The sequence below is a fragment of the Rana temporaria genome, chromosome 2 (genome assembly GCF_905171775.1).
Source record: "Rana temporaria chromosome 2, aRanTem1.1, whole genome shotgun sequence".
Classification (NCBI taxonomy): Eukaryota; Metazoa; Chordata; class Amphibia; order Anura; family Ranidae; genus Rana; species Rana temporaria.
In genome coordinates, this window is record NC_053490.1 from 380,468,753 (window position 1) to 380,482,205 (window position 13,453).

Sequence of the window (13,453 nt, forward strand, 5' to 3'; positions counted from 1 at the left end):
ATACAGACTGATTTTACTGTAGTGGCTTTATAGGAGCTAAAATGCCAGCCAGGCTCCATTTTGTAGCAGCCTGACTTTAGTAAAGTTGATTGTGATTGGTTCCAGCACTGTGTATTGAATGAGTTGGCATCAGCTGAGCCCCCATCTCCTCTTCCTACGTTGTCAGGCTTGCATTGAGTAGCTAGCTACATCCAGAGCACTCAATTCCCTCCTCCAGCTCTATTATGTATGAGTATCCCTGGAGGCAGCAGGAAAATAAACATGCCTCCCCTTCCCAAGATGCTCCTTGTGCCCCTCCTCCTCATTATTCACTGCCCCTGAAGCTGGATCCTCCTCCTCCAGGATCTCACCCAGCACCTCCTGTACTTTCCTCAATACCATAGAGTTCTGGGGGAGATAAGGGGATTTCCCCAGCCTTCCTTCTTTCCCTCCTTCTCTCCGGCCCCCTCCACACCCTCCTCAGCAACTCAACACATTCTTCAGAAAGATGCAGCGTGATGAGCAGTGACACTAACTCCGCACAGCACGGGGGGACTTCAGCCTGTACTGAGGGCAGGAGCCAGCCGACAATCCGAGGACAGCCCGGCCATTCACAAGCTGCATCTGGAAAGTTCTCTGTGGAAGAGGTTAGTAATAAGGGAGAGAAGGGGGGAGGCAGGGATCCCCATTAAGCGATGATGGGCTCGCAGTCATTGGCACTGCAGGCAGCCCCCCCGCAGAGGCTGATGGACTGGCCCTGTTGCCAGGATCTGGTGGCTTGCTCCCCTGGTTTGGTGAAAGTTGGGTCATCCCGGAGGGATGGTGGGCAAATAGGAGGGAGCACAGAGCTGGCGTCATTGTTGATGTTGTCTGGCGAGATTAGAGGAGGCCTCCTTCTTCTTCTCCTTCTTGGCTCTTCCCTGGCCTGCCTCTGGGCTCAGCCTGCCTTCAGTGCCAAGGCACATGCCAGTCATCTTGTGTTTGTTGTGTTTGGATTCCGCTAATGAAGTTCAGCATCTGCTGTGTGATGTGCCCATATGTAGCCCCCTCACACTGGGCTCCATACTCTAGGCTGAATGGAGGAAATAACAAGAAGCACCCTATGGCTGTACATGTCATTGAATGGCTAAGGATGCTTCACAAAGTGACCCGCGTTCTAGCTCTTGGGTTCATGTGGCGGCAATCGTGATCGTTCGAGATGAGCACTGGTGTGTTCAGATCCTGGGGAGCCCTCCCGCCAGGAAGCTCTCGCTGTACTGGGCCAGCCATTTGATGCCAGGGCTTTCCTAACCCCACAGTTGCACATATATAAGTGGTTTGTATGTTTGCGGCTGCAGGGCAGGGAATGTCTCAGCCGCTTATGATTGGCCCAGTACAGCGACCGCTTCCTGGCGGGATTGCTCACTAGGATCTGAACACACCTGCGCTCATCCCTATATGATCATCTACGCCAGGGCTCAAAATTTCAAGTCCTGCGCTACTAGCCAAGCCTTAAGGGTTACTCGCCACCAGTTGACCCAACCAATCCCTACCCTGCACCACCCCTAATTCTGCCCCTAAACACGCCCTCAAATTATCTCATGAAATGACACTTACATGTTTTATGCCGAATTAAGTTACAAACTTTATCGTCGCAGCCTCTGCCCACTGTGCCCACCATCGCAGCCTCTGCCCACTGTGCCCACCATCGCAGCCTCTGCCCACTGTGCCCACCATCGCAGCCTCTGCCCACTGTGCCCACCATCGCAGCCTCTGCCCACCATCGCAGCCTCTGCCCACTGTGCCCACCATCGCAGCCTCTGCCCACTGTGCCCACCATCGCAGCCTTTACGCACTGTGCCCACCATCGCAGCCTTTACGCACTGTGCCCACCATTGCAGCCTTTACTCACGATTGTAGCCTCTGCTCACCTGTGCAGAGGATAGCCCCAGGGGAAGAGGAGCTGGGAGTGGGGGGGCGTGGGTACCGCCGGCATGCAGGGATTGATTGGTACCCGCGCTCCCCCCCCCTCCACTCCTCGCCAGAAACGATTTTGCACTCGCAAAATGCGAGTAGGCGAGGGGAAATTTTGAGGGCTGATCTACGTCATCGATCAATGTAGACTTGTGTTTCTCAACTTCCGTCCTCAAGGCGCCCCAACAGGTCGTGCTTTCCCTCAGATGAAACGGCTGTGGTAATTACTAATGGTCCGTACACACACCGAGAATCGTATGAAAAATACCGCCTTTGACGCGATCGTATGATAATCGGATCGTTGGTACAGAGCTTTCGAGAGCCAATCACAACAGTTCATCCAATTTATTATTCGATTGGACAAGTGCGAAAATTATTTTCGTTTAATCAGTACAGTTGTCGTCCGAAATTACAATACAAGTACATTAAAACCTTGGTTTGAGAGTAACTTGGTTTGAGAGCGTTTTGCAAGACAAGCAAAATGTTTTAATAAATTTTGCCTTGATATACAAGCGATGTCTTGATATAAGAGTAGCGTCATGTCACAACTGAGTATAAAAGAGAAGAGAGGAGCCTCTTAGTGTAGCAATATGGTTACATTTAATGAAGGTACAACATTTAGCAACTTATTGCTACACTCAGAGGTGCCTCTCTTCTCTTTTATACCCTGTAAAAAAAATGCTTTGATATACAAGTGCTTTGGATTACAAGCATGTTTCTGGAACGAATTATACTCGCATTCCAAGGTTTTACTGTACTCTACAACACATGGCCACTTCAGATAATTTTTTTTTTTTACATTCTGTCGTATGGCAATTTTCGTAGCAAACTCTTCAGGTTCGATGTACGACTAGCATACAAAAAAAACGGACATCTGTTGTCAGATTTACAGATCATGTGTATGGGGCATAAGGCAGTGAAACTGATCAAATTACCTGTGCAAAATAATGGAGAGCCTGAAAACATGACCTGTTGGGGCGCCTTGAGGACTGGAGTTGAGAAACACTGGTGTAGAAAACTTACAAGGTATAGGGGTTTCCACTGCAGCCTGTGACATCACTGAAAGATGGCTAACCCACATTGCCAGGATGGTGTCTATGGATGTTCTCCCATTTCCCGCATGCCCACTGCAGCACACATCGGCATGGATGTATGATTGCAGTGCCCTTGGGGGACAGCTGATCATAGATCAGGCTAAAGATCCAATCACGTGACCAGCTGTTTTCAATCATAGCTGATCACAGTGTAAACGGGATCTGCCTGTTTTCAGGTGACAGCGCATGGCGAGGGCCAATCACCAGCAAATCCACACAGGGAACATCTACGCTGATAATCAGGGCGCTGATTATCAATGTCATGATTATCAGTGCAGCCCCATCAGTGCTACCTGTCAGTGCCCATCAGTGAAGAAGAAAAATGAAAGCGGAGCTCCACCCTATTTCAATATTTTTTCCTATTTTTTTAAACCTGTTTATAGCTGGTTGTTAAAGGAAATGTAAAAAAAAAATTGCTGGCTAAAAAAAAAAAAAAAACCGTCAAATCGCGGTAAAAACTCACATCAAAAAAACGCAGCAAGCACCGCAAAAAGCACTGCAAAAACGCTCAAAAGCAACATGCATAGGTGTGAATCGAGCGTAACAAAACCGTGACTACAGTTTACAGTCACCATTTACAACAGGAGCATACAAAGGTTAGCACAAGCAGGCTCTCTTCTATCTCCCATCCTATCATCTCTTCCGGCTGCTTACGCTGTTTTTTTTTTTTTCGTTGCCATCGCGGTGAGGTGCGGAAAGCGCATGCGCGAGAATGGGGCGGGATGGGACGGTGCATGATGGTCATTCATCATCACCGTATACAGGAAGTAAGTGCTTGTGGGCTTCACATGCCCACAAGCAAAATGAGAACCGAGGAGAACATTTTTTAAAAAAAGTTTATTCGGGAGATCGGCGGAGGATTTAAATACAGTAGGTGAACTTGCATATACAACGTTATTCCCTCATGAGACGCATATATAGATTAAATTTGTTAAATGTAGTGGGAGCTCCACTTTAAAGAGAAGCTTTACATTTTTTTTTTTTTTCATTTGTTTTAGCAAATCTTTCTAAAAAAAAAAAAAAATGTTGTTTGGGTACAAGGTTGCATGACCGTGCAATTGTCATTCAAAGTGGGACAGCGCTGAAAATTGGCCTGGGCCAGAAGTGGGTGAAAGTGCCCAGTAGGCAAGTGGTTAAAGGAGATCTATGATCACAGTATACATTTCATTTTATGACCCCAGGCTTGTAATAACAATGCAAGTAATAGTTCTATTTGACAATCCAATATAATCTTGGAAAAATCTCTGTGAAATGTGTAACACATTAGTGGTCATCAACAAGGCATAGTGAGTATGTGTCAAGGCTGTAAGGCTCTTTTCACACTTGTGCAACTTGGGACTGCAAAGTCGCATGACGAGTCGTAACACATGATTTCCAATGAGTACCATTCATATCTATGCGACTTCAAAGTAGTCCCTGCACTACTTTGGTCCTACTTTGATGCAACCTGAGGTCCATAGACCTAAAGATTACACAGGCATTGTGAAAGGGGCCTTAATGTGTGAGGATTATGACAAAGCAAGTTTACAAACTTCAAGAGCGTTTAAGTTAATGGGGTTAGGCTAGAAATAATTTAAATACAGGGTGGAAATGTTATATTTGATTTTACACTGTGACCATATACCAGTGAAGGGACTATCTTCAGGTAATACCTAGAGATAAATCGCATCCTCCTACATAAGTTGTATCTGTCTGAGCGGTCAGAGAAAAGGGGGTGGGGGGGGGGGGGCTGAAGTTACACTCTGCAGAGCTCAGTGAGAAGAGCTCTAAAAGCTGATTGGAGGAAAGGGACATGCCCCTCCCCCTTCACACAGGTTTTCAATCAGCTGGCGGTCCCTCCCCTGTCACCAAACATGTTAAAAAAAAGTTTTTATTTTGTTTCTCTTATAAAATGTAAATACGTTTTTCTCCTTCAATGATGGGCACTGATAAGGCAGCACTGGGCACTGATGGGCATTCATGGGTGGCACTGATGGCCACCGATAGGCGACACTGGGCACTGAAAGGCTGCTCTGATAGGTACTTATGAGTGGCACTGATAAGCATCACTAATGGCACTGGCAGGCGTTGGGGATTGGCACTGATTGGCAGCTGCTTGGGCACTGATTGGCATGGCATTTCTCTGGTGGTCTAGGGTGACATACCTGGTGGTTCAGTGTGATGGTCATCCCATTGGTGGTTCTGAGGGGGGCTGCGCTGATAGATGTGAGTGAGGAAAAGCCGATCAATGGCTCTTTCTGTATACATTGTGTTCAGCCGTGATTGGACACGGCTGATCAGGTGGTAAAGAACCAGAGGTCCATGGACGCCCTCCCGGCAAAGTAGGTCCGCGCTGTAGCCATCTTTCGGCTATAGCGCGGATCTGAAGTAGTTAAACGCCAGAGCTGTTGTGCATGGTAACCAATCAGCTTCTATCTTCAGCTTGTTCAGTTACTCTTTGAAAATGAAAGAATCTGGTTACTATACAGAGCTGCTTCAGATTCTGCCTGCTCCAGTTTTGATATGTTCCCAAAGCATTCTGTGAATGAAAAGGAGGAGCGATTGGGGTGGTTAAATGTCAGGATTGCCTCCATGTGTGAGAGCCATAGCTCTGAGCTGCAATGCCAGAAGTGCAGCGATAACTGTAGTCTCCAGCATATAGCTATATTATCAATTGGCAAGTAAATAGAAAGCTGTTGCCTCTTACAATTTAAGTTTTTGTAAAAATGTCTGTGCCTGGCGTTCTGCTTTAGGTATATAGAAACTGCCTGTCTCTATATACTTTTTTTTATATACTTAAAGCAGAACCCCGGGCACTGTTTTTTTTGACAGGTACCTGCTCCCACATCCAAGAGATCTTGCCATGGCGAGATCACTTGGACGTTCGGCCCCCGCCACTGGGTCATTCAGAAAACGCAGCATGCTTTGCGCATTCACAGTACGGAACGGGTTTTCCTTACACATAATGGTGGCAGCACCCATGGAAACATCTGCTGCGTTGCCGTCATCGCTGGATTCCAGGACAATATTCTATCCTAATATTAAAAGTCAGCAGCTACAGTCATTTTTTTGCTTGGGGTGGGGGTTGGAACTCCACTTTAACCACTTGTCGACTGCCTAACGTACATATACGTCAGCAGAATGGCACGGGCAGGCCAAGCAACATACAGGTATGTTGCCTAGCCGCGAGCTCCGTGACCATAAACAAGGCATTTTCCTGTTCTGCCTAGTGACAGGACAGTGATCTACTGCTCCCTGTCATTGGGAGCAGTGATCACTGTCATGTCACTGGTAGCCCAGCCCCCTCACAGTTAGAATCACTCCCTAGGACACACTTGGAGCCCTTTCACACTGCCTGCGCCCGAAAAACGCTGGTAAAGCGCCGCTAAAACTAGCAGCGTTTTTCAGGCGCTAGCGGGGTGCTTTTAACCCCTGCTAGTGGCCGAATAAAGGGTTAAAAGGGCCCACAAAGCGCTGCTGCCAAGGTGCTTTGCAGGCACGTCCCATTGATTTCTATGGGAAGGGGTGCTTTAGGAGCAGTGTATTGTTAGGAGCAATGTTGTGTGTTTTATTTTTTATTTTTTTTATACTGTATCAATAGGAAAAAGCTTTGTTATTCTTTGTCAGGGATATACCTCCCTTTGTGTCTTATAAAGTAAAAAGAATCTTCCCCAGAGGCACACAAACCAGGGTAAAAACCTGAAAGAGTTTGACGCAAAAAGCACAAGATTAATAGTTTTTAAATTCTTGCTACAAGCCAAAAATGATAAGTATTATATCTTGTAAACTCGTTCAAAATTCTCCCCCAACAAAAAGGATTCAGTATTTAGAACCTCAGAACTAATAGTAAATTATTTTATCGCCAGGTCGACTTGTACAGCAAGCAAAACGCCAAAATAAGTCCTGAAAGTAAAGAGTAACTAGGGTCTTTTCATGTCACCCGGTCAATCATTTATTTGGCCTTTGAGACAGTGAGCAGACTTTTGGATGCTACCTCCATCCTGTACAATATGGAAATGTTGGGCCCCTTGCACACAGGCCATGGCTGTTGCAATCAGCAGGGGATTCGGGACCAGTCACTTTTGTAACATCCCAGTCTGTTTTTTTTTTCTACCCTCACCTTAAAGCTAGCTATAAATTTAAATTTGAACCGCTCGGTTGGGACTGCATGACTTTCAATGCATCTATGGCCATTAATGTTGGAAAGCAGTCAATCGAATGACCGACTTGAACGGGCTTGTTGAAAAATGTTGCTTCAGTCAGCGCTACACATGCATTCATTTACATCTGAGGTCCATCAGGTTTAGGTCCAAAAATATGAAATAGAACGCAGGCCTTTTTTTTTATAAATGTTTTTATTCTTTTTTTTCTTGAACCTAGACAGATTTAGAGGTACTTGGATGTAATTGGATGCATGCTTGTTTACATCCATTTCTTCACAAACTTAAGCCTGGCACTCACGATCGGGTTTTCTGCGGACAAGAAGTAGGACTTTTGTCCGTAGGTCGTTGGCCATGAACTTGTCTTGCAAAACAAACGGCAAATAATTGTCAGCCAACAAACACAAAACTACGTGGTTTTTCAGCTCTTTAGCGCCACTCTTTGAGCAACTTCTGCTAATGTTGTGGTTAGCATTGCTTTTGAGCATGGGTGTTTGTACTTTGGATTTTTTCCTGAAGGACTTCTGTACGCACGATCGGATAATCCGACAGCACACATTTGTTGGAAAATTTTAAAGCTGGCTATCCCACATTTGTTGTCAGAAAATCTGACTATATATATATATATATATATATATATATATATATATATATATATATATATATATATATATATATATATATATATATATATATATATATAGTGATACCTCGGTTCACGAACTTAATTCGTGAACTGACTCTGGTCGCGAACCGAATTGGTCGCGAACCGAGGCACATTTTCCCATAGGGTTCAATGTAAATCCGGTTAATCCGTGCTGACCTTTTTTTGGGGGTTTTTGAAGCACAAAAATTACAATACACATTAGTACAGTATAGTAATGTATAAAGAGAGGACACTAACCTTGCTTGTGATGACTTCTGGCATGGAGGAAGGCAGGTGGGAGGCAGGTGGGAGGCAGTTATTGTTTGGAGGGAGAGTCCCCCTCCATAAGGACATCAGGGGGATCTCCTTCAGGGGTTTCCTCTCTCCTTTGTCTCCTAGCTGCAGGCTCAGTTTTGCTGAAAAATCTGTCCAATGTCACTTGTCTCTTCCTGCGCTGCATAACCCTCCGGAAATGAGAGACCACATTATCATTCATGAGATTTAACACTCTGTTCACGACAGTTATGTTGGGGTGGTGCTTTTCAAAAAAATCATGGCACTCATTCCATTTTTGCATAATGGATTTTATGGCATCACTGCTAACCTCCTCCCTTTCTTCCTCTTCCTCAGTGGAATGCTCCTCAAGAAGTGCCTTCTGCTGCTCACTGTGGAGTTCAGAAAGTTCTTCCGTGGTCAGCTCCTCCCTATGTTCCTCAACAAGCTCTTCCACATCAGCACCATCAACGTCCAGACCCATACTCTTGCCCATGGACACAATTTCCTCCACTACCTCAGCATCAGGCACTTCAATGTCATGTTCACGTTCAGCGACACATTCTGGCCACAGTTTCCTCCAGGCTGAATTTAGGGTTCGGGGAGTGACCTCTTCCCAGGCTTTGTCAATGAGGTTAATGCAGTGGGCAACATTGAAATGTTTCTTCCAGAAGTCTTTCAAAGTCAAGGACGTCTCTTCAGTGACATTAAAACACCTAGTGAAGAGCGCCTTTGTGTACAGCTTCTTGAAGTTGCAGATGACTTGCTGGTCCATAGGCTGCAGAAGTGGTGTTGTGTTGGGGGGGAGGAACTTTACCTTGATGAAGTCATACTCAGCATCCATATCATCCACCAAGGCTGGAGGGTGTGCCGGGGCATTGTCCATCAGAAGAAGGCACCTTTCAGGCAGCTGGTTATCAGAAAGATATTTTCTGACGGTCGGTGCAAACACCTCGTGCAGCCATTCCATAAACAATTGCCTTGTGACCCAAGCTTTGGCATTGGCTCTCCACATGACGGGCAGTCTGGCCTTGTTCACATTTTGTTCCCTAAATGCACGAGGGGTCTGAGAATGGTACACCAGTAGTGGTTTAATTTTCAGATCGGCGCTTGCGTTGGCACACAGCAAAAGGGTCAATCTGTCCTTCATGGGCTTGTGCCCTGGTAGTGCCTTTTCCTCCTGCGTGATATAGGTTCTGTTCGGCATTTTTTTCCAGAAGAGCCCTGTTTCATCACAGTTGAACACTTGTTGAGGGACGTATCCTTCTGTCTTCATGAATTCCGCAAAGTCTAACTTGTAGGCTTCTGCTGCGGCCTTGTCAGAACTGGAAGCCTCACCATGTCTAATCACACTGTGGATGCCACTTCTCCTGCGGAATTTTTCAAACCACCCCCTACTGGCTTTAAATTCGTCACTTGCTGCAGTTGTAGAGGGGCTTCTTTGCAGTAAATCACTGTGCAATTTCCTGGCTTTCTCACAGATCATAGCTTCACTAACGCTATCACCTGCCAGCTGTTTCTCATTCAACCACACAAGCAAAAGTTTTTCCACCTCTTCCAGCACTTGCGTCCTCTGCTTGGTTAACATTGTTACTCCTTTTGCAACATCAGCTCCTTTGATGGCGGCTTTGTTTTTCAGAATAGTCGAGATTGTTGACTTTGCCATCTTGTACTCCGAGGCCAGATCAGTCACACGAATACCACGGTCATGCTTTTCTATAATTTCCTTCTTCAGCTCAATGGTTATTTTCTTCACAACCTTGCTGTCACTACTGCTCTGCACTTTCTTTTTGCCCCCATGCTTGCGCTGCACATTCTTGTCACCTGCATTTCCCCTTTGCACATTGTCACTTGCATTTCCCCTTTGCACATTGTCACTTGCATTTCCACTTTGCACATTGTCACTTGCATTTCCACTTTGCACATTGTCACCTGCATTGCTGTTCTTGTCACCTTCATTGCTGCTCTGCACTTTCGTCTTTCCACTATGCTTCTTGGGAGCCATATTGCGCTGCACATTCTTGTCACCTGCATTTCCCCTTTGCACATTGTCACTTGCATTTCCCCTTTGCACATTGTCACTTGCATTTCCCCTTTGCACATTGTCACTTGCATTTCCCCTTTGCACATTGTCACTTGCATTTCCCCTTTGCACATTGTCACTTGCATTTCCACTTTGCACATTGTCACCTGCATTGCTGTTCTTGTCACCTTCATTGCTGCTCTGCACTTTATTCTTTCCACTATGCTTCTTGGGAGCCATATTGGGTGTCCAGTGAACTGTACAATACAGCAAGAACAGCAAGAACAGTACTGTAGTACAGTACTGTATGTGCTAAAAAGCACACCAAAAATCTAAAAATACCTTGAAATGTATGCACAGTACTCGCAGTACACTTCTTTCTGTGTGTCTTCTTCTCTCCACGATCTTCCTACAGGAAGTCACGACCATGTGACAGCCTGGAAATAGCATTAAAATGGCCGCGGCTCCTGTTCGTGAACCGAGGCGGAGTTCGTGAACCGGAGCATATTTATATGAACTTTTCTGTTCGTGAACCGAGTTGTTCGTGAACAGAAGCGTTCGTGAACCGAGGTATCACTGTATATATATATTTCAGGGCTCGACAAATCCCGGGCGCCAGGTCGCCATGGCGACTAGAAATAGGGTCCTGGCGACTTGGCTTGGAAGGGGGGCAAAAAAAATAAAAAGCTGGCACCATCTGGTGGTGAGCCGTTGGTATTACAAGTTAAACAGCAATTCTAATGTAATTTTTCACTATTTTCACTGCCATCTTCTTCCCTCTAATTAGAACCCCCAAACATTATATATATTTTTTAACCTAACACCCTAGAGAATAAATTGGCGATCGTTGCAATACTTTCTGTCACGCCGTATTTGCGCAGCGGTCTTACAAGCGCACTTTTTTGGGAAAAACTTCACTTTTTTTTATTGAAAAATAAGACAACAGTAAAGTTATCCCCATTTTTTTTAAATATTATGAAAGATAATGTTACGCCGAGTAAATTGATACCCAACATGTCATGCTTCAAAATTACGTCCGCTCGTGGAATGGCGACAAACTTTTACCCTTTAAAATCTCCATAGGCGACGTTTAAAAAATTCTACAGGTTGCATGTTTTGAGTTACAGAGGAGGTCTAGGGCTAGAATTATTGCTCTCGCTCTACCAATCGCGGCGATACCTCACATGTGTGGTTTGAACACCGTTTACATATACGGGCGCTGCTCACGTATGTGTTCGCTTCTGTGCGCAAGCTCGTCGGGACGGGGCACATTTTCTGGCTCCTAACTTTTTTAGCTGGCTCCTAGATTCCAAGCAAATTTGTCAACCCTGATATATTTTCTAATTGAATTTCCTTTAGATTTACCTTCAACTATGTAGTGCAAGGGCCTGCCTGATTACTTCCAAATTGAAAGGGCTTGGGCTCTATTCACACTAATGCGTTTTTTGATGCATATGGCAGTGTGAACTGCCGTGCGAGTCGGGTGCGATGTGGGAACCCGCAGTGGATTCGCAGGGTTCCCGAATCGCACCAGTGTAAAACGAGCCTTAGTGGGAGCAGTCAGGTGACATTTGTAGGCTGTATGCTTGGAGGCTTGGTTCACACTGGTGTGATTTGGGAAACCTGCCAATCCACTGCGGGTTCCCACATCGCACCCGACTAGCACGGCAGTTCACACTGCCATATGCGAACTGCTGGGGAGTGTCATACAATAGTAATGTCACCTCCATTTCAGCTTGCATATCACACTGCGAACTGACAGTTTGGACATGAATCGGATCGCATGGGTGTGAACTTTTGCAATTCTGGTGTGGACCAAAAAAAGGGTCCTGTGTGTGTTTGGTCCAAATGAGATGCGATTTCGGCCATACAGTGTGGCTGAAATCGCATCGCACAGACCTTGCATGTGATCTGAACAGCAATGCGGTGCAAATCACTTGCGATCTCGCACAGTGCACTAATGTGAACCAGCCCCAAGTTCATTCAGCCTTACTGGGTGTAAAAGTATAAAAAGTGAGAAATCCACCCCTCCCCCACATAACACATCCTGGTAATATAAAGAAATGTTGCATATGTGATCAGGTGACCTCGGACACACACTGCAATATAATAAGCAGATCACTCAAGCTTCTACTCTGCCCAGCTCTGACTAAATACATCTCCCCTAATAACTTGTCTATGTATTTTCTGCTGGCTGTTCACTGCACCATACATTACCTCTCACAATGAACTGTGGATCACCTCCCATATTTTGATAAACATCCAGGAATGTGCATGTGTCCAAGCTAGTGCACGAGATATGTAAATAACCTGTCACTCGAAGCAAGGAGGGAGGAAAGGACTTTTTATTCAGATAGGTTTTTATCTGGAAGTCTGTTAATTTTCACTGAACAATAAAAGTGGATTGCTCGGAGCTGGATTAACTCTGTGTGGCAAGACTGGGCACAGATGATAGGAAATCTTATTCTCTACATTGTGACATAAAAAAAAAAAAAGTGGTTTACATCCACTTTAATAACCGATGAATCATGAGCTGTCAGCTGGCTTCCCGCTCCAATGTGAAAAAAATAAATATGATGGCTTAAAAAAACAAAGTAAAAAAACAGCGTGGGGTCCCCCCCCCCAGGTCCATACCAGGCCCTTGGGTCTAGTATGGATTTGGAGGGGACCCCCACACCAAAATTAAAAAAAAAAATGGTGTTGGGGCCCCCCAAAATCCATACCAGACCCTTATTCGAGCATGCAGCCCAGCAGGTCAGAAAAAGGGAGGGGACGAGCAAGCGCCCCCCCTCCTGAACCATACCGGGCCGCATGCCCTCAACATGGGGGGATGTTGATGGGGACAAGGGCCTCTTTATGACAACCCTTGCCTGGTAGTTGTCGGGGTCTGCGGGCAGGGGGCTTATCAGAATCTGGAAGCCCCCTTTAACAGGGTGGAGCTGGGATATGGGGGGCCCCCTTATGTGAATGAGTATGGGGTATATTGTACCCCTACCCATTCTTTCAAAAAAGTAGTGTAGTGTTAAATACAGTAGACAGTTTTTGACAAGTCTTTTATTAAAAATATTTTCTTCTTCCTTTGGTCTTCCTCCATCTTCTCCCACATCTTCATCCACCGGTCTTCTCCTTCTCCCCCTGCTTCTTCCGCTCTTCTTCTGTCTTCTTTGTCCAGTGTTTTTTCCTCTGCCACCGACCCTCCTCCGAGGGTGCCGACAGATCAGCGGAACAAAGCAATGTCCTGCATTTCTTAAATAATGATGGGGCGTGGAAATCTGATTACGTCATCCAATATTATTAATGAATGGACAGACTGCAGGGCACATTGTGTGGGGCACAACTCGTCGCT

At 45.7% G+C, this 13,453-nt stretch overlaps 2 protein-coding genes across 2 annotated transcripts in view; one reads left to right on the forward strand and one right to left on the reverse strand.

The window, feature by feature from the left end:
* Positions 1 to 252: 252 nt before the first annotated feature.
* CUEDC1 (CUE domain containing 1) overlaps positions 253 to 13,453 on the forward strand; it is a 149,194-nt gene continuing 135,993 nt past the window's right edge. Inside the window, exon 1 of the mRNA XM_040337855.1 lies at positions 253 to 626. The gene's annotated coding sequence lies outside the window, so the exon portion shown is untranslated. The remainder of the gene's footprint in view (positions 627 to 13,453) is intronic.
* On the reverse strand, positions 8,128 to 9,750 carry LOC120928320 (tigger transposable element-derived protein 1-like). Its single transcript, XM_040339418.1, has one exon. The coding sequence runs from the start codon at positions 9,748 to 9,750 to the stop codon at positions 8,128 to 8,130; it is 1,623 nt and encodes a 540-aa protein (XP_040195352.1).